This window comes from Cetorhinus maximus, chromosome 5, assembly GCF_964194155.1.
Source record: "Cetorhinus maximus chromosome 5, sCetMax3.hap1.1, whole genome shotgun sequence".
NCBI classification, from domain to species: domain Eukaryota; kingdom Metazoa; phylum Chordata; class Chondrichthyes; order Lamniformes; family Cetorhinidae; genus Cetorhinus; species Cetorhinus maximus.
This window is the reverse complement of record NC_135883.1, coordinates 11,712,078-11,738,871: the sequence shown is the minus strand read 5'-3', so window position 1 is coordinate 11,738,871 and position 26,794 is coordinate 11,712,078. Positions and strand designations below refer to the sequence as shown.

Sequence of the window (26,794 nt, the reverse complement as noted above, 5' to 3'; positions counted from 1 at the left end):
TGACTCTACAATTACTCAAGGGACTGCCCATCCCTCACAAGGGAGAAAATAAACATTGATGAGTTTGACTCAGCCACATTCCTATGGCTGAAACCCTCACCATCATAACCATGTGTCTCATCATAGTGTAAACACACATGGTAATAAATCATTCACAACTTGGCCTCCTTGCATGAACATGAATGGTAGTAAATGAGGGGCCTATGCAGTTAAATTGTCCATAATCAAACCATACACGCAATGTTGAGAGTGACAGAACGTCAGAATTCAAACCCTATACATGCTGATAGGACTATATATTGTAGAATACATGCAGATAAGGCACATGAGGAGCCCATAACTGTTCAACAAAATCTCTTTGAAAGAACTTGTGCATCATCCATTCGGCCAATGGTCTAATTTCTGATGCGGGCTCCACATGCAACTTTCCTGACTTCCATAAACTTCTGATTACATAGAAACATAGAAACTAGGAGCAGGAGTAGACCATTTGGCCCTTTGAGCCTGCTCCGCCATTCATTATGATCATGGCTGATCATCCAACTTAATAGCCTGCTCCTGCTTTCTCCCAATACCCTTTGATCCCTTTCACCCCAAGAGCTACATCTAACTCCTTCTTGAAAGCATACAATGTTTTGGTCTCAACTACTTTCTGTCGTAATGAATTCCACAGGCTCACCAGTCTCTGGGTGAAGAAATTTCTCCTGACCTCAGTACTAAATGGACTACCCCATATCCTCAGACTGTGACCCCTGGTTCTGGACTCCCCCACCATCGGGAACATCCTTCCTGCATCTACCCTGTCTAGTCCTGTTAGAATTTTATAGGTTTCTATGAGATCCCTCATTCTTCTGAACTCCAGCGAATATAATCCTAATCGACTCAATCTCTCCTCATATGTCAGTCCTGCCATCCCAGGAATCAGTCTGGTAAACCTTCGCTGCACTCCCTCTATAGCAAGAACATCCTTCCTCAGATAAGGAGACCAAAACTGCACACAATATTCCAGGTGTGGTCTCACCAATGCCCTGTACAATTGCAGCAAGACATCCCTGCTCCCGTATTCAAATCCTCTGGTTATGAAGGCCAACATACCATTTGCCTTCTTTACTGCCTGCTGCACCTGCATGCTTACCTTCAGCAACTGGTGTACGAGGACATCCAGGTCTCGTTGCACATTCCCCTCTCTCAATGTATAGCCATTCAGATAATAATCTGCCTTCCTGTTTTTGCTACCAAAATGGATAACCTCACATTTATCCACATTATACTGCATCTGCCATGCATTTGCCCACTCACTCAGCTTGTCCAAATCACACTGATTACTGCACAAGGCACATCCTGTGACACCTGGAATGCAAATGCAACCAAAGTAATGGACACAGCAGACAACCGATACTATCTACCTGTTACCTAGCCTCTCGAGCTGCGATGACTACACCTAAACCAATAGGTAACACTGCAGTGTGGATGAAGGTCTTGCACCCAGCAAACATGCTTGAGATGCCCTTGCTGCCCAACATCTCCTCGTGGAATTTGATCATTGAGCCTCTCTTAAAGTCAATTTGGGATGGACAATGAAAGACACAAGGAGCATCTCAGTGCTTGAGCTTTTGAACACTGGAATCCTATGGCAGAGAAGGAAGAAGCCCTCCAAAGCATCACAAATCAGCCGACAACCTTGATCCTGTTTATGGCACGCCGAGGTGGACCTCAGCATGCCGCCCTCATTAATAATGGTAAGAATAATGGCCTTCACAATGTTAACATTCTTTTTCAGCTTTCTAGTGTACAAACACACACCAAGTCATGGACAAGTGTTAGTAAATATATTCAAGAAGTGCTCAAATGTGTCAGATACAATGTGAAAAGTGTAACTAAGGTGAACCCATTAGTGCTCTAGGTGAGATGGCGCCCTTCACTCTCACACACTCCTATGAAGTTCTCCCCCGTGTTGCCTCAGAGGATGTGGAGGCAGGCTACTCACTTCTCTGTTAAGCCCAATCCTTACACTCTCTCTCATGCTAATGTCCCATTGTGCTCAGTGAACTGACATCATGATCTCCAATTTACCTTCATGTGCTGCCTTTATCACCTGCTAACGCATGATTCACCATCACCAACAGACAGCTATTTGAGCTCTCTGGCAATCTCCATGGCCAACTGTTCCATGGGATGGATGCGTCTCAGCCAGGCTGACCCACACCCAGTCTGGGCCATCTCTGGCATTCTTCGTCCTTGTCATTAGCTTATGTTCATATGAATTAATGTTAGCTAGATAGATAGTGCATTGAAGGGATATTGCTCTTCACTGTGTCTGTGCTCACAGTGCTCATTCACATGTTCTTTGCACACCTACATGAGCTGTGTACACATACAAGCCTCAGTACTGAAGCAGTGGTATGTGCCATGTCTCGCACCTTAGCTACAGCATGCAAATATGACCCTTCCCTTGGAGCTCTGTGTGGATGAGCCATGCTACTCACCTTGCAGGTCACTGAACCATTTCTGGCACTGAATCCATGAGCACTGAGAGTCTCCTGCTGTTCTCACTGCAGCTGCAATTTGAATCCAGGCCTTCTTGGGTGCTGCAGGGGCTTTATGGGAACCAGCATGGTAGAGGACTGCTCTCCTCTTCTAGGCCTCTTTCACCAAAACATGGTCAAAAAGGTCCTGGGGCAGCTGGGCCCATCCCTTACCCTGTGTCCCCCCTGTGACACTCTATGACTAAAAGTGTAAGGCGAAAAGGGCCATGAGCCATTCAGGCCACAATGCTCTCATTCACTTTTGTGTCCTCACATGCACTAACCACTTTCGCCATAAAAAACAATGATTAATGGGAAGGTTTGGTGGGAAAAAATGGCTGTGCGCAAATGCTTGGTGCCATGTATGTTGTGGCTGTGACTCCAAGGTAGCACGCTGTGCTCCGTGACCACTGGCAGCCTTACTGGTTGCCCCCTCCCCCCACTCTTAATCACTGTTATGCCATGACAATGTGCAGCTGTGAGGAACCTGGTCAAGAGTCAACAGCGGGTGCACCCTGATAGATGGGTGGCAAGAGGACAAGTGGAAGGGATACTGAGCACGGCACTGTTCATCATTCATCCACCCATTGAGTCTTGGCAGCTAACTACATGACTGCATATTATCTGTACCAGGTAGTGGTGGCGAGACGATGCCATCTCCATGGCTATGTCTTGTGAATCTACTCCATGCCTTTAGTGGTTCAGCAGAGTATACCTTGACTAGGCACAAATAATGACAAATCCCCCATCGGGAAAGCCTATGATTTGCCATTTGTTCCAGGGTCAACTAACAGTTGTACATTAAGATAAAAGCAAAAACCTGCGGATGCTGGAAATCCAAAACAAAAACAAAAATACCTGGAAAAACTCAGCAGGTCTGGCAGCATCTGCGGAGAGGAACACAGTTAACGTTTCGAGTCCGAATGACCCTTCAACAGAACTAAGTAAAAATAGGTGAAATATAATCTGGTTTGAGGGGGGGGGGGGGGTGGGACAAGATGAGCTGGATAGAGGGCCAGTGATAGGTAGAGATAATCAAAAGATGCCACAGACAAAAGGACAAAGAGGTGTTGAAGGTGGTGATATTATCTAAAGTAATGTGCTAATTAAGAGTAGAAAGCAGGACGAGCAAGGTACAGATAGCCCTAGTGGGGGTGGGGTGGGGGGAAGGGATCGAAAAAGGCTAAAAGGTAGAGATAAAACAATGGATGGAAATACATTTAAAAATAATGGAAATAGGTGGGAAAAGAAAACTCTATATAAATTATTGGAAAAAACAAAAAGGAGGGGGAAAATTGGGAAGGGGGTGGGGATGGAGGAGAGAGTTCATGATCTAAAATTGTTGAACTCAATATTCAGTCCAGAAGGCTGTAAAGTGCCTAGTCGGAAGATGAGGTGCTGTTCCTCCAGTTTGCGTTGAGCTTCACTGGAACAATGCAGCAAGCCAAGGACGGACATGTGGGCATGAGAGCAGGGTGGAGTTTTGAAATGGCAAGCGACAGAGGGGTCTGGATAATACTTGCGGACAGACTGGGTGACCACTTTGCAGAACATGGATTGAGGATTGCTTAACACACAGAAGACAGAGAGTCAATTTAATGGGTTTCAGGTTGGAAACACATAACTAGTGGATTGCCACAATGATCAGTCCTAGGGCCTCAATTATTTACTATCTATATTAATGACTTGGAGGAGCGGGCAGAGTGTAATGTATCCAAATTTGCTGATGATACAAAAATAGTTGGGAAGGCATGTTGTGATGAAGACATAAGGAACCTGCAAGGGGATATAGACAGGTTGAGTGAGTGGGCAAAAACTTGGCAGATGGAGTTTAATGTAGGAAAGTGTGAGCTCATGCACTTTGGTAGGAAGAACCAAAAGGCAGACAATTATTTAAAGGGAGAGAGACTCCAAAAAATTGCAGCACAGAGGGATCTGGCAGTTCTTGTGCATGAAACACAAAAAGTTAGCATGCAGGTGTAGCAAGTAATTAAGAAGGCAAATGGAATTTTGGCCTGTACTGCCAGGGGTTTGGAGTTTAAAAATAGCTAAGTCTTGTTACAACTGTACAGTTGGTGAGGTTGCACCTGGAGTACTGTGTACAGTTTTGGTCCCTGTATTTAAGAAAGGATATACTAGCATTGGAGGCAGTTCAAAAGAGATTCACTAGGCTGATTCCTGGGATGAAGGGGTTGACTTATCAAGAACGGCTAAACAGGTTAGGCCTTTATTCATTGGAGTTTAGAAGAATGAAGGGTGATCTTATCGAAACGTATAAGATTCTAGGGGGCTTGACAGGCTAGATGTTGAGAAGGTGTTTCCACTCGTGGTGGAATCTCGAACTAGGGGACATAAGGGAGAATTATCTCCCCATTGAGGGGCGGATGGGCGGGAGCGGGCGCAGGCGCGCGCCACCATTTTACGTGGGCGGGCCAATTAAGGCCCGCCCAGTGTGACACACTCCCGGAAGCGCTGTGTGCTGCCTGTGTGGGTAGGGGGTGGGGGGGAGGAGGCTGATTCAGGGCCTGCGTTCTTTCACGCAGGTATGCGAAAGAGCACAGAGCTGCCTCAGGGAGATTAGTTTGATTTTTGACAATTTTAATAAAGAAAGAAAAAAAAATTTAAGACATGCCCCCTCATGTGACAGTGTCATGTGAGCTGGGACATGTCAATGAATTTTATTAAACATTTTTATTAAACCCCAAAAACCTTCATGAAACCTCATCCGGCCTGTGGATGAGGTTTCATGATAAATGCGAAGGCCGCCTGGGCTCTTCGCCTGCCCACCAACATTAAGGTTGGACGGGCAGCTCAGTTAATTAGTTTAATTGTTGTTTAAATGGCCTTAATAGGCCTTTGGCAGTTCGGCAGGTGCACGCCCACCGAACTCAAGATCTGAGTGATGCATGGTGATGTTGGGATGCCCGCCCAACTTCACCGCGCATCATTTTACACATCGGTGAGAGGTGCCCGCCCCGGCTCGCCAACCCGAAGATTCTGGCCATAGTTACAGAATAAGGGGGACACTCATTTAAAACTGAGATGCGAAGGAATTTCTTTTCTCAGAGGGTAGTGAATGTCTGGAACTCTCTACTCCAGAGAGTTGTGGATGCTAGATCACTGAAAGTATTTAAAGAGGAGGTAGAATGATTTTTGAAATATCGGGGAGTTGAGGGCTATGAGGAGCTGGCACGAAAGAGGAGTTGAGGCCTGGGGCAGATTAGCCATGATCTTATTGAATGCTGGGGTAAGCTTGAAGGGTAGAATGGCCTATTTCTGCTCCCATGTTTTATGTTCTTATGCTCATTCAATCCCTCATATGCAGGCTAAATTAATTACTGTTCGAATGCAAAATAAAGAGCAACAATACAGGCCAAGAAATGATAAGACTCATCTGTCTTATTTCCGTTCTGTAAAATGATTGGATTGATTATCAGACTGAACTGAAGATCATCTGTACAATAGCAATTCTAGTAAACAGCAGTCACTTAGGCCCTGTTTTTGCGGTGTTAATAATGGCAAACTGTCAGCATTCGCCAACATTAGTACTCCGAAAATGACACAGCTTCTGGAGTCCGTACACACGCAGTTAAACACGGAGATCTAGAAGTTGCTATCAGTGATTCTGTGCTTCTCCATAGGGTGTGTTGATGCCCCCACCCCAGACTGCAGTAAAGTAGAAATCACTAAACTGACTAGACCTGCGCTTTTATGCTGTTAGTCCCATGGTAAAATTACTTGAAAAATTTACACCTTGTTGAATAAGGGTTTTTTGAATGGTGTATTAAGTTTATAAATACTGCCAAAGAACAGTAGTGGCCCTGAAAGAGAATTCTATTTTTGTTGAATGTCAAAATTTTCAATTATGATAAGAAATCCAACACGCTTTTCAAATAATAATAATATTCTTCATTAGAAGCTCCTTTATGATACTTTAGCTTCTACCTTAATCCCACATGCACGCTCCAATCTCTTATTTTGCCATCTGTAAAAACTTGAAGTTAAAAGTGAAGGCAATCAATAGTTTTTACTTCCCGGTTTGCTGTCTGTGAAGATACTTCAGTATGACTGACTGCTTACCCTGCTTGATACCAGCAATGTTGCCAGCACTTAGACTGCCCTTGGACCTGGTACCAGCATCTACTGGTGTTTCAATAAGGTCACCTCTCATTCCTCTGAACTCAGTGAGTATAGATCCAACCTGCTCAATCTTTCCTCCTAAGACAACCGCTTCATCCCAGGAATTAGCCTAGTGAATCTTCTTTGAACTACTATCAATGCAAGTATATCCCTCCTCAAATAAGGGGACCAAAACCAAATGGAACATTTCAGATGCAGTATCATCAATTCCTTGCATAATTGTAGAAAGACTCCCTGACTTATTAACTCCATTTTCCTTGCAGGGTGGGAGGAGTGGGGTTTGTTTTCAAAGCAGGGGTGGCTATTGTCACAAGTAGGTCCTTGGGGCACATGATGCCTGATCAGTAGGGACCCTAAGCCTGCTGGCAAGCCTCCAGGGCACACCTGGCAGCCTCGTTTCGTGGCATTGGCCCAGCACTCAGCCCCCACCATTGACAGAATTCCACTGGCAGCAGTATGAAGCTTTTAAGTGGCCATTCATTGGTCGCTCAAGGGCCTCAGTTGGCCTAGGGGTGGGAAGGCTGAACTTGATCTTCCCCACTCTGTCTTAATCAGGGGGAGTTGGGAAGACAATGGGCTCTCCAACCTGCGTTTCCACCCGCTTATACTTTCCCCTTGCCATTTCCAAGCCAACTCCTGGGGAAGACATTAAATTCTGCCCATTACCATGGGAGTTTTATAAATTACCGAGACTCAGATATTCAAAGTAAAGTGATCAAATTTGTGGATGACATCAAATAGGACAGTGGAATCAGTGTCAGATGTTCAGAAATTATAGAATGTTGCCAAATATATATAAGCGGGTAGAAGAATGACAGATGGAATTTAATCCCGACAGTGTGAAGTACTGCAAGTATGAAAGGAATATAGTCAACATTAATTTTCCATATCTCTGTTGAAGTAACTAAGTATGAAGCCAAGAGCCCCAAGATCTTAGTTGACTTGATATGAAACTTGTCCAATTAATGCAGAGTGGCAATCAACAAAGCCAAAAGGATGTTGAACTACACAGTCAAAATAGTAGAATATAAATCAGAGGAGATAACAATCACATTTTATAGCCCTGTGGTCTGACCAGATCTAGTTCTAGTTGGTGAGAAACAAGAGAAACATTCAAGCTCTGGAGCTAGTGCAAAGAAGAACCATGAGACAGATCTAAAATAAAAGCAAAATACTGCAGGTACTGGAAATGTGAAATAAAAACAGAAAATTCTGGAAAAACTCAGCAGGTCTGACAGCATCTGTGGAGAGATAAAAACAGAGCTAAAGTTTCGAGACCGTATGACTCTTCCTCAGGGCTCTGAAGAAGAGCCATACGGACTTGAAACATTAACTCCGTTTTTCCCTTGTGTCTTGGATCTGTGTTTGAAGACAGGCTGGAGAAATCTCGCATAAATCATGTTAGGGGGTATTGAAAACCTGGAATATTATTTTAAATTAAACTATAGGAATTGAACAAGCAGATACAGGTTCAAACTAGTAAGAGATAACTTTAGGGCTGATATAAAGAAATTCTTCACACAGATTATTGCTGATAAGAAGAGACACATGGAAGCTTTTTGTCTTGCACTCATCAGGGCACTTCGCAGGAGTACCAGTATGAGGGGGAAACAATAATTTATACTGTGAGAAGAGAGTGCTGATTGTTTGGCAAGTGGACTCTGATTGGGAGAGGCATTGCCATGGAGAATGCACCAATTGATGGTGACTGACAGAGAGTGATGGACATTAAAAATAGACTTTCAGATAGAGCAGTGGGGTAATAAAGTCTAGAATCATTTCAGAAATAACTGGATGTCACAATGCAAGGACTTTCGGATTTTTCTCATTGCATTAATTAATAAAGAATGGATGACCTGCTTCTTCCATAATTATCTTGTGATTTTGTGAATAGTCTATTCTGCATAACACTCCAGGCCTGAGCCTGCATATTCTGTACATCACTTAGATATCCAAGGGCTAATGATGATGGTTGTAGTTCCTTAACATTCAAGCTAGAGGTTGTTATCGCATTGAAACTTTAGGAGAAACAAACACAACTTATATTTCTGCAATGTATTGGTTTATTCACCCTTACCTTCACTTAATGCATTTGCAACTTTTATAGGATCTGATGAGAGGTACAAGTTGGTGTGATATGCCTTTAGATAATTGATAGGACTTGTTCCACCTGTCATACAAAATCTTTCAATTGACAAGCCTAAGAAAAGATAAAAACAATGTTTAAAACGGAATCTTCATTTTCAATTGTTTATTAAATGAGCTGGTGCCGCCGGTATTATCACATTCCTATGTGATACCAAATCTTTCACAAAATAACAGAAGTGATATTTTTCCCTCTCCAATTATTGTTATATTTCTTCCATAAATACGCTGCACATATGGAAATTAATAATTCATGCAATGAAATTAAAGAAACTCAAATGTGAGGTTGCCTACTTTAGTTGGAAAAATAGAAAAGCAAAATATTACTTAAATGGAGGCTACAGAACGCTGCAGTACAGAGGGATCTCGTACATGAAGCATAAAATATTAGCAGGCAGGTACAGTAAGTAATTAGGGAGGCAAATGGAATGTTGTCCTTTATGGCATCTGTACCTGTCAGAATGTTTTTATTAAGTGTACATTCCTGTTGCTTCCATTTCTTCCTAAAATGTATTACTTCACACTTAACCAAATTAAATTGGATCTGACATCTGTCTGCTTCTTCTGCTAATCTATGTTTTCTGTTCCCCCACTTTGAGGTCCTCTTGACTGCTTTTGTATCGTCAAGTTAAAGCCCATATACTCAAGTCTAAATGATGCATCTCAGCCTCCTCCGGAGGTCCCCAGCATCACATATGCCAGTCTTCAGCCAATTCGATTCACTCCACGTGATTTCAAGAAACGGCTGAAGGCACTGGACACTGCAAAGGCTATGGGCCCTGACAATATTCTGACAATAACACTGAAGACTTGTGCTCCAGAACTTGCCGTGCCCCTAGCCAATTTGTTCCCGTACAGCTTCAACACTGGGTCTACCCAACAATGTGGAAAAATTCCCAGGTACGTCCTGTCCACAAAAAAGCCGGACAAATCCAATCTGGCCAAATTATCGCCCCACAAGTTGACCGTCGACCATTTAGCAAGTTGTGGATGGTGTCGTTGACAGGGCTATCAAGCGGCACTTACTCAGCAATAATCTGGGCCAGGATTCTCCATTTGCCGGGTGGGCGTATCAGACGGGCCTGGGAAATGGCCCGCCGCCCGCGATCGGCCCCCAACGACGATTTCAAGCGGACTGGCCAATTCATGGCCAGCCAGCATGAAAGGCACACTGAGGAGCTCAGCACTGCCGGAGTGGGGGTGGGAAGAGCGCCAGCGCTAAAGTCTGCGCCCGTGCCAGGGAGCGCGTGCTGAAAGCTCCCTGAAGGCACAGAGCTGCCACAGGGAGCTGAAGAATTGTGGCGACCAAAATAAAGAATTTAAAAATGGGAGAAACATGTCCCCACACGTGACTCAATCACACGAACAGGGACATATTAAAAATTATGTTTAACAGTTTTTTTCAAAAATTGCTGTTGGAAACCTCATCCCGCCCGTGGATGAGGTTGCCTAAAAAATCCAAAGGCCGCTTGGCCATTTCGCCTGCCCGCCAACCGCAAGGTTGGATAGGGGCAGCAAAAAAGATTGCTTAATTAATTGATAAATGGGCTTAATAGCCTTCTTAATTGTTGCGGGTGTGCAGCCACCTTTTGTGCGCACCCGCCAACCAAAATGTTGAGCCAGCGCGTGATGATGTCGGGAAGATCGCCCGACGTCATTGCGCGCTATTTTACTCCAGATCAGGTCAGGCGCGCGCCCGCCTGCAAGACATAAAATCCTGCCCCTGCTCACTGACGTTCAGTTTGGGTTCCACACAGGGCCCTCAGCTCCTGACCTCATTACAGCCTTGCTTCAAACATGGACAAAAAAGCTGAACTCAAGAGCTGAGATGAGAGTGACTGCCCTTGGCATCAAGGTAGCATTTGACCCAGTGTCGCATCAAGGTGTCCTAGCAAAACTGGAGCCAATGGGAATTGGCAGGAAAACTCTCTGCTGGTTGGAGTCATGCCTAGTGCAAAGGAAGATGGTTGTGATTGTTGGAGGTCAATCATCTCAGTTCTAGGACATCACTGCAGGAGTTCCTCAGGGTAGTGTCCTCGGCCCAACCATCTTCAACTGCTTCATCAATGATCATCCTTTCATCATAAGGTAAGAAGTGAGGATATTCACTGATAATTGCACAATGTTCAGCACCATTCACGACGACTCAGATACTGAAGCAGTCCATGTCTGTATGCAGTAAAACCTGGACAACATTCAGACTTGGGTTGATAAGTGGCAAGTAACATTCACAAGTGCCAGGCAATCACCATCTCCAACAAGAGAGAATCTAACCATCTCCACTTGACAATCAACGGCATTACCATCACTGAATCTCCCACTATCAACAACCTGGAGGTTACCATTGACTAGAAGCTGTACTGGACCAGTTGTTGGGAATTCTGTGGTGAGTTACTCACCTCCTGACTCCCCAAAGCTTGGCCACCATCTACAAGGCATAAGTCAGGAGTGTGATGGAATACTCCCCACTTGCCTGGATGAGTGCAGCTCAAACAACACACAAGAAGCTTGATACCATCCAGGACAAAGCAGCCTGCTTGATTGGTACCCCATCCACCACCTTAAACATTCACTCTTTCCACCACCGAAGCACAGTGGTAGCAGTGTGTACTATCAACAAGATGCATTGCAGCAACTTACAAAGGCTCATTTGATAGCACCTGCCAAATACCTATCTCTACCACCTAGAAGGACAAGGGCAGCAGATGCGTGGGAAGACCATCACTTGCAAGTTCCCCTCCAAGCCACATACCATTCTGACTTGGAAATATATCGCCGTTCCTTCACTGTCATTGAATCAAAATCCTAGAATTCCCATCCTAACAGCACTGTGGGTGTACCTACACCACAGGTACTGCAGTGGTTCAAGAAGGCAGCTCACCACCACCTTCTCAAGGGCAATTGGGAATGGGCAATAAATATTGGCCTACCCAGCGACTCCCGTATCCTGTGGAAGAATAAAAATGCAAAGACCCAGCATTCACCTCGGGTACAACACAGCACCCACTTACACTAACTCATCTTGTTTTCAGTCTATCCCTGCTCCCGTATTTTCTTTTATGCCACATGACTGAATATGCTTGCCTTGCGACATACCCTATTGAGTGCCTTCCAAAAATTCATTTACACTAGGTTTACAGCATTTATCAACCCAAAACATGACTACACTTGTCAAAACTGACTGGCTATAACAAATCTGGTGCTGGTTCTCATGACGATTCCATGTATTTCTAAATTCTCACTCATTTTTACCTGAATTATAACTTCTAAGAATATTCTCAATTATTATTGGGCTTCTTGCAGAGAAAGTCTCATTCTATGTTTACTTTGACACTTGGAACTTTTCTGCACAATAAAACAATAAGCTCAAACGCTTATGAAAGAGCATTAACTTCATTGTGTTTCAGTACATGTGTTTAATGAATCACTTTTATCCTCTGTGCATTATGGACTTCTTGTTGCTTCTTGTGGTTTTACGTTACCTTAGGGCATAGTAGAGATGTATAAAATAATATATGGATTGCAGGAAACCCACTATTGGTATTTATGATAAGCCTAGATACATTTACATCAGTTCCAGAGTTATCCATTGCTGGAACCAATTTGGGCTCATTGCTTTCAGAAGTACTTAAAGCCACAGTGCACAGGGCTAGGTGATGCACAGAACTGTTGCTGACTCAAGTGCTAAGTGGAGGTTACTGTGTTTAAGCCATTTCCAAATAACATTTTTTTTTACTTAGTTCTGTTGAAGAGTCATATGGACTCGAAATATTAACTGTGTTCCTCTCCGCAGACGCTACCAGACCTGCTGAGTTTTTCCAGACATTTTTATTTTTGTTCCAAATAACATCTCCTTATCTTGCTCATTCATTATAAAGACTGAACATTTAGGATGTCTGTGAATCATTGATGGTTGCCTGCATCTCTGCAGAAAAGTTGAAGCCTATAAAGATAACTTCCTGGATTCTGGATCCAAACACTCCCATGTAACAGTGGGAGCAATCAAGAGAGATGCTCCCACTCTGCCATATCCTGCATAAATCCTGTCCCCACTGAAGACCGCACCTCTGTGACCATCTACTCAATGGCAGATTGCAGTCTAGACACCACTCCTCAATGAAATCATTCATATAGCCCTATAAACAGACAGACTGCAACTGTGGTTGTTGGCTTAGCAGGCACATTCTTGCAATGTCTAACTCTGTAAATAAATATGAAAGTGTGTAAAGATTGGCTCCAGTGTTATTCTTCGCAAACTGGTTTTCCGGAACAGAACAAAGAATTGCTTCATGCATTGAAGCTGCTTTCCATTCTCCGTTTCAAAAGAGACCATCTAAGACTGGCATCCCTGTGCAATTCTAGAAGGGCACTCAGGATGTGAGACTTCTACCCTGTAACAGCTCTTCCCTCCTGGTAACTCATCAACACCATCTTTATGTAAATCATCCTCCACTCCCTCTCACCATCACCAAAGATACGTATCCTACAGCATTTGAATCTGTGCTCAACAACTTCAGGTCATGAACTATCTCCTCCATCCCCACCCCCTTTCTGATCCCCCCTTTTCCAATAATTTATCATTTAAAAAATATTTTTCTTTTCCCACCTATTTTTAAATGTATTTCGCTCCATTGTTTTATCTTCACCTTTTAGCCCATTTTGATCCCTCCCCCCCACCCCACCCCCACTAGGGCCATCTGTCACTTGCTTGTCCTGCTTTCTACCCTTAATGTCACCATTAGGACATTCCTCAGCTAATATCACCACCGTCAACACCCCTTTGTCCTTTTGTCGATGACGTCTTTGGCAATCTCTTCTTTGCCTCCACCTATCACTGGCCCTCTATCCAGCTCTACCTGTCCCACACCCCTCTACCAGCTTCTATTTCACCTCTTTTCTATATTTCCTCAGTTCTGATGAAGAGTCATATGGGCTCGAAACGTTAGCTGTGTTCCTCTCCGCAGACGCTGTCAGACCTGCTGAGTTTTTCCACCTATTTTTGATTTTGTTTCAGATTTCCAGCATCCGCAGTATTTTGCTTTTATCTTTGAATCTGTGCTGTTGCTTGGTGGAAGTATGGTTGTGGCCTGTTGGTGCTTCAATGTTTATGGTTCTTCTGACTCTATTAAAAAAAAGCAAATGAGAAAGCACGGGCATATTCAGCTGGGTGGGTACAACAATGTTGTTGCATCTGTGCATTTGGGTACAACCACTGGACACAATTTTACACTCCGCTGCTGGCAAGTTTGCGGACAGGGGATGGAGCCACGTGGCCTTCCTACCACCCTCCTGCCAGACTTGTCTGAAATTTTACCAGGAGGTGGGTGAGGCCACGGGCAGCCCACATGCCCTTGCCCAAATTGAGGCCTTTTAGTAGCCAATTTTTGGCCACTTTGCTTGAGGCCGTTTTCCACTTGGTTGCAATTTTTCGGCCAGCGGGACAAGTTCAGATATTGGGGGTTCGGTGGGGGTGGGGGTGGGGGGAGGGCGGTGGAGAGACCTGACAGATCACCCTGCTGCTCACCCCTCAGGTTGAAAAGGGAGGCGGGGTGCCTCCATCACTGGCCCCCTTTCCAGATCGGATGCCCCCAGAAGTATGGTCCAACCTCCCCCACCCCGGGTACTTCTTTCCTACCCGACCTTGTCATCATGATACCCAAACCCCTCTCCCCTCATCCCCCAGGCCTCCCTTTCATGTCTGCCACGAGATCCCACAGCTGCCTGCTCCTGTGTGCTCCTGCACTTAGACTCATGGGACTGCCTGTAGTCCCAACAGTGGCCACCACTCCGGGTGGCGCCTCTGGGACTAGAGATCTGCCGGCTAATCTGATGGCTTGTAGCTCTCTGAGATGGGACTTCCTCCTGAACGAGAGGGGCTGGTCCTACCTCCAGCCAACTACCACTGCTTGGTGAGTTAAATGGCTATGGGGCAGCTGGCATCAGCGGGTATGCGTTCCCTGCTGACCCTTCAGGTAGCAGACTGGGAAACCCCACCATCCAAAAAGTCCTGCCCGCTGTGAGTGGAAACTTTCATATTGGTCTCTATTTTGTGGTTAAGATGACAGTGAAACTGTCAACGTACACTGTCATTACTCTGTGAAACTGACAGCGACTTATGGCATCCACACATATGCATTCAAACATGGAAATTCAGAAGTTACCATCAGGCCTATTGTGCTTTTCCACAGAAAGTGCTGTTGCAGTCTTCAAAAATGCATTAAACACAGAAATCAAATGTCCTGATTTGCTGTCTGTGAGAATTCTTCAATCTTATTGGCTGCTCAGCTTGCGCAATGATTTCACTGTTCTGGGACACCAGAGCTCCTCTATAATTGGTGCCAGGATGAAACTGACATTGTATTAAGGGAAATGAATGCTATAGAGCTCACTAGATCTTTGGGGTCAGTTACTTCAAGATAAAAGGCACATGCCATATCTTTACTGCTGATACCACTGATTGCAAAATCCAGACCATTGTTGAAACAGTAGGGCATCTAATTATGCTATAAATGAGTTGTATGCTCTTCCTCAACTCCACTGATCCCAAATTCTCTATGATTAATACAATCATAGCATCCTCAAGTGCTATTAAAGGTTCCTCCTCTATGTTTACTAGCTGATGTTCTTCAGACATTAATATATGTTGGCTTTGATTTTAATACGAGCAATGAAGAAAGAGGCTACAGAGTGATACAACATTCACACCCTCCACCACTAGTGCACAGTTGCAACAGTGCCTACCATTTACAAATTGCCTATGTAGTTAATGTTAATTTTTTTTTAATTTTAAGAGTTTTTTGGATGGCAGGGTTTCCCGGCCTGCTACCTGAAGGGTCAGCAGGGAACGCATACCCTAGAAGAGAGTGCGAGAGGAGGACCCTGGGACTGGCAGTCAGCAGCACCTAGAGGAGAGTGCGAGAGGAGGACTCTGGGACAGGCAGTCAGCAGCACCTAGAGGAGAATGCAAGAGGAGGACCCCAAGCCAGGCAGTCAGCAGCATCTAGAGGAGATTGCGAGAAGGGGACCCTGGGTCAGGCAGTCAGCAGCACCTAGAGGAGAATGCAAGAGGACCACCCTGGGACAGGCCATCAGCAGCAACTAGAGGAGAGTGCAAGAGGAGGAAACCAAGCCAGGCAGTCAGCAGCACCTAGCACCTAACATCACAGGGGAAACATATGTTCGTCGGCTGGTGAGAAACTGCTGTTAGGGAGTGTCATCAAGTAACTGAGAGTTAGAAAAACACATTCTTATTAAAATGAAACATAAGCAATAGGGAAATAAAGTTAAGTCAAGGCCAGGTAAAATAAAGTTGCATAAGTAAACCAAAGTAAAATAAAATTAATGCAAGGTAAGTAAACTGAAGCCATGGCAGGGCAGCTCAGTCATGTGGAATGCATGTCTTGTAATATGTGGGAAGTTGTGGACGCTACCAGTGTCCTAGATGACCACATGTGCTGGAAGTGTCACCAGCTGCAGAACCTTGAGCTCCAGGTTTCGGAGCTTGAGTGGCGGCTGGAGTCATTGTGGCACATCCACGAGGCTGAGAGCTACGTGAGTTGCACCTTCAGAGAGGTTGTCATACCACAGCTTCAGAGCCTGGAGGCAGAAAGGGAACTTTCAGGCAGTCCAAGAGAATTAGGCAGGTAGTGCAGGAGTCCCCTACAGTCCTGCTCACCAATGGCTTTTCTGTTTTGGATACCGGTGAGGGCATTGGTTCCACGGAGAAGTGCAGCCAGAGCCAAGTTTCTGGCACAACAGCCATCTCTGCTGTAGAGGAGGGGAGAAAGAAAAGGGGAAGAGCAGTAGTAATAGGGGATTCATTAGTTAAGGGAACAGGCAGGTGTTTCTTTGGCCGTAGACGTGACTGCAGGATGGTACGTTGCCTCCCTGGTGCCAGGGTCAAGGATGTCACGGAGCGGCTGCAGGACATTCTTCTTGGGAGGGTGATCAGCCAGAGGTCGTGGTCCTCCTTGGTATCAATGACTTAGGTAGGAAAGAGGATGAGGCCCTGAAAAAAGACTTTAGGGAGATAGGAAGGAGATTGAAAAGCAGGACATCTAAGGCAGTAATCTCAGGATTACTCCCAGCCCCACGCGCAAGCGATTATAGAAGTAGGAGAATTGAGCGAATAAACACTTGGCTGGAAAGCTGGTACAGGAGGGAGGGCATCAGGTTTCTGAAGCATTGGGACCGCTTCTGGGGAAGATGGGACCTGTACAAGCCAGGTGGTCTACTCCTTGCAGGGAAATTTACTAGTGCTTTTGGGATGGTTCAAACGAGATTGACAGGGGGATGGGAGCCTGAGGGCAAATACAGAGAAGGGAAGGGGAGTTGGAGAATTAGTGAGTGACTCTGAAAGACAGAAGAAGCACAGGTTAAAAAGTGTACTGCAGAGGAATTTGGCAGTGTTAAAAGGTATATAAGTAAATGCAGGGAGCATAGTAAATAAAGCCGATGAGTTGAGGGCACAGATAGGCACATGGCAGCATGATATCTTTGCTATAATGGAAACCTGGCTTCAGGAGGGGCAAAAATGGCAGCTCAACTTGATCAGCTTGATATAGAGTTTTCAGACAGGATGGGGAGAGGGGGTAAAAAAAGTGGGAGTGTAGCATTATTGGTTAAAGAATCAATTACAGCTATGAGGCAGGATGATATACGAAATATATACCCGGCCATGTGGAAAATTGCCCAGGTATGTCCTGTACACAAAAAGCAGGACAAATCCAACCCAGCCAATTACCGCCCCATCAATCTACTCTTGATCATCAGTAAAGTAATGGAAGGGGTCATCAACAGTGCTATCAAGCGACACTTGCTTAGCAATAACCTGCTTACTGACACTCAGTTTAGGTTCCACCAAGGCCACTCAGTTTCTGACCTCATTACAGTCTTGGTTCAAACATGGACAAAAGAGCTGAACTCCAGAGGTGAGGTGAGAGTGACTGCCCTTGACATCAAGGCAGCATTTAACCGTGTGTGGCATCGAGGAACCCGAACAAAACTGGAGTCAATGAGAATCAGGGGGAAACTCTCCGCTGATTGGAGTCATACCTAGCACAAAGGAAGGTGGTTGTAGTTGTTGGAGGTCAGTCACCTCAGGACATCACTGCAAGAATTCCTCAGGGTAGTATCCTTGGTCCAACCATCTTCAGCTGCTTCATCAATGACCTTCCTTCCATCATAAGGTCAGAAGTGGGGATGTTGGCTGATGATTGCACAATGTTCAGCACCATTTGCAACTCCTCAGATAGTGAAGCAGTCCATGTCCAAATGCAGCAAAACCTGGACAATATCTAGGCTTGGGCTGACAAGTGGAAAGTAACATTCATGCCACACAAGTGTCAGGCAATGACCACTTCCAACAAGAGAGAATCCAAACATCACCCCTTGATGTTCAATGGCATTACCATCACTGAATCCCTCACTATCAACATCTTGGGGGTTACCATTGACCAGAAACTGAACTCGATTAGCCATATAAATATTGTGGCTACAAGAGCAGGTCAGAGGCTAGGAATCGTCTGACGAGTAACTCACCTCCTGACTCTCCAAAGCCTGTCCACCATCTACAAGGCACATGTCAGGAATGTGATGGAATACTCCCCACTTGCCTTCACGAATGCAGCCCACATAATACTCAAGAAGCTCGACCCCGTTCGGGACAGAGCAGTCCGCTTGATTGGCACCACATCCACAAACATTCACTCCCTCCACCACCGACGCACAGTAGCAGCAGTGTGTACCATCTACAAGATGCACTACAGTAATTCATCAAGGCTCCTTCAACAGCACCTTCCAAACCCATGACCACTGCTACCTAAAAGGACAAGGGCAGCAGATAGATGGGAACACCACCACCTGAAGGTTTCCTCCAAGTCACTCACCGACCTGACTTGGAAATATATCGCCGCCCTTCACTGTTGCTGGGTAAAAATCCTGGAACTCCCTTTCTAACAGCACTGTGGATGTACCTGCACCACATGGACTGAAGCGGTTCAAGAAGGCAGCTTACTACTATCTTCTCAGGGCAACTAGGGATGGGCAATAAATGCTGGCCCAGCCAGCAAAGCCAACATCCCGTGAATGAATTTTTAAAAAATGAAGTATCAAATAAGGTCATATGCGTTGAGCCCAGAAATAAAAAAAGGGGCAGTCACACTGCTAGGAGTGCGCTATAGACCCCCAAATAGTGGAAGGGAATTAGAAGACCAAATATATAGACAGATTTCTGAGTGAAAAAACAATAGGGCAGTAATCGATGGGGACTTCAACTACTCTAATATCAATTGGGATATGAACAGTGTGAAGGGCATAGAGGGCACAAAATTCTTGAACTGTATTCAAGAGAACTTTTTTAGTCAGCATGTAACAAGCCCAACGAAAGGGGCGCAATTCTAGATTTAGTCTTAGGAAATGAAGCTGGGCAAGTGGAAGAGGTATCAGTAGGGACCATTTTGGAGACAGTGACCATAATATAGTTAGATTTAGCATCATTATGGAAAAGGACAAAGACAGAACAGGAGTAAAAGTTCTATATTGGGTAAGACAAGTTTTACACAGCTGAGAGATGAGCTGGTGAGAGTGGACTGGATACAGCTATTAGAAGGAAAAACTGTGTCAAATCAGTGGGAGGCATTCAAAGGCGAGATTCTACAGGCACAGTGTAGACATGTCCCCACAAAGAAAAAGGGTGGTACTGCCAAACTTAGAGCCCCCTGGTTATCCAGAAGCATACAGGCCAAGATAAAGCATAAAAAGAAAGCTTATGATAGTCACAAACAACTTAATACTGTAGAAAGTCTAGAGGAAAATACAAAGTACAGGGGTGAAGTAAAATTGGAAATTAGGAAAACAGAGAGGATACGAATAAATATTGGCAGGTACAATCAAAGAAAATCCTAAGATGTTTTACCAGTACATTAAAAGCAAGAGAGTGACTAAGGCAAAGGTCGGGCCTATTAGAGATGTACATAGTAAATTGTGGTTGATACTCTTTCGAGTTATCAACAGTCACAGATTGCAACTCTTTCGAGTACAATCACAGTTCTTGGTTTCCAGGAGTGGGACATGAACCCACAACCCTCTGATTCAAAGGCGAGGGTGCTATGGACTGAGCCACAGCTGACACCTCCCTGTAAATTGTGGTTGATGTAGAAGGTGTGGGCAGGGTTCTCAATCAGTACTTTGTCTCTGTCTTCACTAAGGAGAGGGATGATGCAGACATTCTAGTTAAAGAGGAGTGTGAACTATTAGATACAGTAAGCATAGTTTGAGAGGAAGTACTGGGGGGACTGGCATCCTTGAAAGTGGATAAATCACCAGGGCCAGGTGGATTGTATCCCAGGCTGTTGAAGGAGGCTAGGGAGGAAGTAGCCAAAGGCTCAGAGGGTTATTTTCCAATCCTCACTAGATACAGGTGAGGTCCCAGAGATTGGAAGCCTGTGAATGTTACACAATTATTTAAGAAGGGTATGAGGGATAGGCCAGAAAATTATAGGCCAGTCAATCTGACTTCAGTGGTGGGCAAATTATTGGAAACAATTCTGAGAGACAGGATGCGCTGTCACTAAGAAAGGCTCGGGTTGATCAGGGATGGTCAGCATGGTTTTGTTAGGGAAAGATCGTGTCTTATTGACTGCATAGAATTTTTTGAGGAAGTAACAAGGAGATTGATAAGGGTGGTGCAGTGGATGTGGTCTACATGGATTTCAGTAAGGCATTTGACAAGATCCCACATGGCAGACTGGTCAGGAAAGTGAGATCTCATTGGATACAGGGGAAGGTGGCAGATTGGATCCAGAATTGGCTCAGGGACAGGAAACAAAGGGTAATGTAGATGGATGTTTTTGTGAATGGAAAACAGTTTCCAGTGGTGTTCCACAGGGCTCAGTGTTGGGGCCCTTGCTGTTTGTGGCATATATTAATGATTTAGGCTGAAATGTCGGAAGCATGATTGGGAAATTTTCAGATGACACAAAAATTGGCCATGCAGTTAATAGTAAAGAGGATAGCTGTCGACTCCAGAATGATAACATTGTTTGGTTAAGTGGGCAGAGAAGTAGCAAATGGAATTCAATACGGAAAAGGTGTGAGGTAATGCATTTGGGGAGGGCAAACAAAGCGAGGGAATACTCAGTAAACGGGAAGTTATTGAGATGCGTTGAGAAAGTGAGAGACCTTGGGGTGCTTGTCCACAGGTCCTTGAAGGTGGTAGGACAGGTGGACAAGGTGGTCCAAGAATTCCAAGAACTTGGAATGCTTTCCTTTACTGGGTGAGGTATTGAATACAAGAGCAGGGATGTAATGATGGAACTGTATAAAACACTGGTTAGGCCACAGCTGGAATTTTGTGTATAGTTCTGGTCACCACATTACAGGAAGGACATAATTCCTCTGGAGAGAGTACAGAGGAGATTTACAAGAATGTTGCCAGGGCTTGAAAATTGCAGCTATGAGGAGAGATTGGGTAGGCTAGGGCTGTTTTCCTTAGAACAGAGGAGGCTAAGGGGTGAGCTAATTGAGGTGTACAACATTATGAGGAGTCTAGATAGGGTAGACAGGAATGACTTGTTTCCCCTAGCTGAGGGGTCAATTACTAGGGGCATAGATTTAAGGTGATTGGTAGAAGGATTAGAGGGGACATGAGGAAAGGCTTTTTCACCCAGAAGGTGGTAGGCATCTGGAATTCACTGCCTGAATTGGTGGTTGAGGCTGAAATGCTCAACACATTTAAAAGGTACCTGGCCCTACAGCTGAAGTACTGTAACCTGCATGGCTATGGACTAGGTGCTGGAAAATGGGATTAAAATGGGAGGCTAGTTTCTTTTTTTTATCTTTTAGGTCGCACAGACACAATGGGTTGTATGGCCTCTTCCTGCACCATAACGTTTCTACAGTTCGATGCTTTGCAGCAACTCACCAAGGCTCTTTCGACAGCACCTTACAAATCTGCAATCTCTACCACCTATAAAAACAAGGGCAGCAGGAGAATAGGAGCACCAGCACTTGCAAGTTTTCCTTGAGGCCATAACCATCCTGACTTCGCTGTTTCTTCATTGTCGCTGATCAAAATCCTGGAACTCACTCCTTAATAGCAACGTGGAAGTACCTTCAACACAAGGGGGCAACTCACCACCATCTTCTCAAGGGAAATTGGGGATGGACAATAAATGCTGGTCTTGCCAGCAATGCTCACATCCGTGCACGAATGAAAAATAAAGTTGAATTGCACAAACACCATTGCGATGAGTAACAATTTTGATGCCAACAGTTGGGGAAAGATTATTGTCCCCGTTCTCCTTGCTCTAATACAATCATAGGATGTATAATAGTCTGATGGAGCCTTGGATAAACATTTCATCTGAAGGATACCAGCCCTATTAATTCAGATCTCCTTACAGAAATGTACTGGAGTACTGTACTCATAGGCCAAAATTTTGTGGCCCCGCCCAATGGCGGGATCTTCTGGTCCCAAACTTAATGGATTTTTGGCTGACTCGACACATGCACTGTGAGGGAATCCATCACAGTGGGTCTGAAAATCCCGCCCATAATCTTCTGATTCAGAGATGCTACCAACAGAGCTAAGCTGAAAACAGTGTAACTTTGCAATTTTAACTTAATTGCTACTGTTTAATTAATAGCTGTCTATGTCAGATCATAAACCCAAGGACTATATTATTTTATACAAAAAATAATATATGGTCGCAAGATTCCAAAAGTATTGCCTCACAGGCAGTGGTGTGAATGTAATGTTACATGACAGAGATGCTTAAAGATACCTTCTGCCATTGAGGACAAGTTCACATTTTCCCACATTATGCTCCATATGCCAAACTTTTAACCACTCACCTAACCTATGTCCATTTGCAGACTTCTTATGTCCTCGTCGCAAGCTACTCTCCTACCTATCTGGTGTCATTAGCAAAATTAGCAACCATACATTTGATCCCTTCATCCAAGTCATTGATATAGATTGTAAATAGTTGAGTCCTCAGCACTGATCTCTATGGTACTCCACTAGTACCAGCTTGTCAAACCAAAAATTATGTATTTATCCCTAATCTCTGCGTCCTGTTAGCTAACCAATCCTTTATCCATGCTGATATATTACCCACTACACCATGAGATCTCAGTAACCTTTGCCATGGCACCTGACCAAAATCCTTTTAGAAACCCAAGAACAACACATTTACAGGTTCCCTTTTATCCACATTGTGTGCTACTTCCTAACAGAATGCTAATAAATTAGTCCCTTTCACAAAATCATGCTGGCTCTGCCTGATAGCATTAAGATTTTCTAAGTGCCCTGGTATAACCCCCTTAATAATACATTATAGCATTTTCTCTATGATAGATGTCAGGCTAACTAGCTGTAGTTTCCTGCTTTCTGTCTCCCCCCTTTCCTGAACAGAGGAGTTATATTCACTATTTTCCAATCTGATGGGACCTTTCCAGAATCAAGGGAATTTTGGAAAAATACAACCAATGCATCTACTATCTCAGCAGCCACTTCTTTTAAGACCCCAGGATGCAGGACCATCAGGCTCTCGGGACTTGTCAGATTTTAGTTTCAATAGTTCTCTCATTACCCTTTCGCTGATGACTGTCGTTATTTTCATTTCCTCCCTCTCTTTCAATGCTTAATTTACAAGCATTTCTGAGAGGTTATTTGTGTTTTCCACAGTGAAGGCAAACACAACATTTCTGTTCAACGCTTTCCCATTTCTTTATTCCCCAATATTAATTCCCCATTCTCAATCTCTAGAGGACCAATGCTCCCGTTAGTTACTCTTTTCTTTTTTAAGTACTTGCTGGAACTCTTACTATCTGTTTTTGTATTTCAAGATAGGTTTCTCTCATATTCTAATTTCTCCCTCCCATTATATTTAGTCATTCTTTGCTGTTTTTTAAACTCTGTCCAATCTTCTGACCTACCATTACTCTTCACCGTATTGCATGTTTTTTCTTTCAATTGGATACAATCTTTAACTTCCTTAGTTAGCAACAGTAGATGCATCCTTCTCCTAGGGCCTTGCTTTCTCACTGGAATGTGTCTTTGCTGAGTGTTATGAAATATCTCTTCAACTATTTGCCACTGCATCTCTACTGTCCTACCCTTGAACCTAATTTTCCAGTTTGCCCTAGCCAGCTCTGTCTTTACACACTTGTAATTGTCTTTAAGTTTAAAACACTAGTCTTAACTCACTCTTCTCACCCCTAAATTGAATGTGAAATTCAATCCTGTTATGTTCACTGCTACCAAGAGGCTCCTTCACTGTGAGGTTGTTAATTAATCCTGTCTCATTCCACAATATCAAGTCTAGAATAGCCTGCTCTCTGGTTGGCTCTAGAAGGTGCTACTCAAAGAATTTGTCCAAAAACACTCTGTGAACTCATGTTCCAGACTGCCTTTGCCAATCTGTTTCGTCCAACCAATATGTAGATTAAAATCACCCACGATTATTGCAGTACTTTTCTTATAAGGCCCCATTAATTCTTTCAGTGTATTCCATACTATGGTATAGTTACTGTTAGGGGACTTATAAACTACTCCCACAAGTGACTTCTTACCTTTGTTATTTCTTATCTCTACCTAAACTGATTCTTCATCCTGATCATCAGAACTAAAGTCATCTCTCATTATTGTACTAGTGTCATGTTTAGCTAAGAGAGCTACCTTTTCCTAGCTTCCTGTCCTTCCAAAATGTCAAGTATCCTCGAATATTCAGGTCTCAGCTTTGGTCACCTTGCAGCCACGTCTCTGCAATGGCTTTCAGGTCACACATTTTATTTCTATTTGAGCTGTCAATTCATCTGTTTTGCTGCGAATGCTATTCAGATACAGATACAGAACCTTTAGTTCTGTCATTTTACCATTTTTGCAAACTCTGGCCTTACCTGCTGACTGACTCTTAAGTTTGTACACTCTGTACCTTTCTGACATCCTCTGATTTTCATTACCCTTATTGCGACCTTGATCTAGTGCCTTGGCCCTTCCCTTTAGTCTACCACATCTTCCCTCATGTGATCTCTCCCCCCAGTATTTAGTTTAAAGCCTTCTCTACCGCCCTAGTTATACAACTCACCAGAACACTAGTCCCAGCATGGTTTAGGTGAAAACCATCCCAACAGCACAACTCCCACGTTCCCAAGTACTGGTGCCAATGCACTATGAATCGAAACCAGCACCAATCTTTAAGCTATGCATTCAACTCCTTAATCATATTTACCCTATGCCAATTTTCTTGTAGCTCAGGTAGTAATCCAGAGATTGTTATCTTTGAGGTTTTTTTTTAAATTCAGCCCCTAGCTGCTTATATTTCTTAAGCAGAAACTCTTTCCTAGTCCTAGCTATGTCGTCGGTACCATAGCAGTAGCAGTGGAATTTTGGAGCCTTATAGCACAGAAGGAGACCAATTAATCCATTGTGCATGTATGAGCAAAGGTGTCCTTAATACTTCAGCAATCTACTTCAGTATGTACCAATATTTTGCTAATTTGTGGCTCATTTTCCACCAGTCAAACAGATCATGGCCTTGCTCCATTACATTGTCTCATTAAGCTTAGAGCAATTTGTCACTGGTATCGGTTTTCTCTACTGACACAATTGCCACTCTTTCCTAATGCTATGTACCTCATGGCTGCATTAACAAAGTTTGGAAGATTTAAACTAGTTAAGTGACTCATCAGCTCTCTGAGAGCTGGTAATGAGTTATGTCATGAATGGCTGATTTATTTTGCTATTGTTTAAACAAATTGATTTTTGCTGAAATTTCATTTATAAGTTGGGTGTTCTTCCCTCTATGTTATCTATTTGTGATTTGAGAAAAGCCTTTCTTCCACCAGTTTATTGTTGAGGTTTTTACTCAAAGTCAAGACACAACTCTTCACCTTGGCATATAGTCAGTAAAAATAAATCCATAGGCATTAGTTGTGACTACTAGTAAAAAGGTATATTATATTATACATACCATAATGATTGATGCTGTTTATCAGCCTCACTCCTACTTGGGCGTGATTATTAGTCATCAGGACTATATCAAATACTTCATCACTGCCAGGATAAAGTTCATGTAATCGGAAGTTAACTGTCTCCAGTGCCTAGAAATAGCATACAGGTTTTCTCATTATGCCAATGTAATTCAGATGGTAGATATACATTTAACATAAATCTTTTGTTTATACATATTTCCTGTCTACAAAGATGTCAAGTTTTTTAGTCACATTTTTATACCAAATGTTCCTGACTGTAAATTCCTACATCCACATTTCCCATTGAACTTTCCTGTCAACTGACTCTTGTTGCTATATAGTTATTTGCCACTAGGTGATGCTGAATTATTATTTCCCTAAAGTGCTACCATCTACCAATTTAATTGCCTTTTGTGTCTCTTAATGCCTTTATTAGTGAATTAACTTGAAGGTCACAGCTTCTTCCAAAAAATCTCTGCTTGGACCTGATGTTTGTGCTCTGAGTTATGACACTATCAGCTGACTTTGGAATGCACAAAATGAGCATTTGCAATTTGCCCAGGTTCCCAAGATGTAACAGACAGTTGAGTAGATTGAATATTTGTATTGAGCTTTAAGCAGTTTTTGATCATTTTGTTTTTATTATTTCTATTACATACTCTCGGGGTGTGGGTTTCATTGGCAAAACTACATGTATTGCCCCTCTCCAGATAGCCTTAGAAGTTAGTGGGTGGGCTGTTAGCTTGAATGGCAGCAGTCTGAGTGCCAAAGCTGTCATCGTCATGTTATCTGAAGAAACGCTGGAGGCAAATTTCAAAAGCTTTATGTGTGTGTTTGTGTGTGTGGGTGTGCAAAACAGAATGAAGGTGTGCTCTGATTACACAACTTTTAATTTCTATACACTTTGAAAAAATACATGAGGCTAACAGAGCTAGAGAAGGGAGTAATTCAACTTGCACCAATTTCTGGCACAAAATGGGTGCACAATTGAAATGCAAAACTGAAGA

At 43.7% G+C, this 26,794-nt stretch overlaps 1 protein-coding gene across 1 annotated transcript in view; it reads right to left on the bottom strand.

Annotated features, from left to right (window-relative positions):
• LOC144680430 (cytosolic 5'-nucleotidase 1A-like) overlaps positions 1 to 26,794 on the bottom strand; it is a 114,777-nt gene that overhangs the window by 72,227 nt on the left and 15,756 nt on the right. Inside the window, exons 3-4 of the mRNA XM_078541396.1 lie at positions 25,787 to 25,916; positions 8,743 to 8,865 (exon numbers count right to left, since the gene is read on the bottom strand). Of these exons, the coding sequence (XP_078397522.1) occupies positions 8,743 to 8,865; positions 25,787 to 25,916 (253 nt within the window). The remainder of the gene's footprint in view (positions 1 to 8,742; positions 8,866 to 25,786; positions 25,917 to 26,794) is intronic.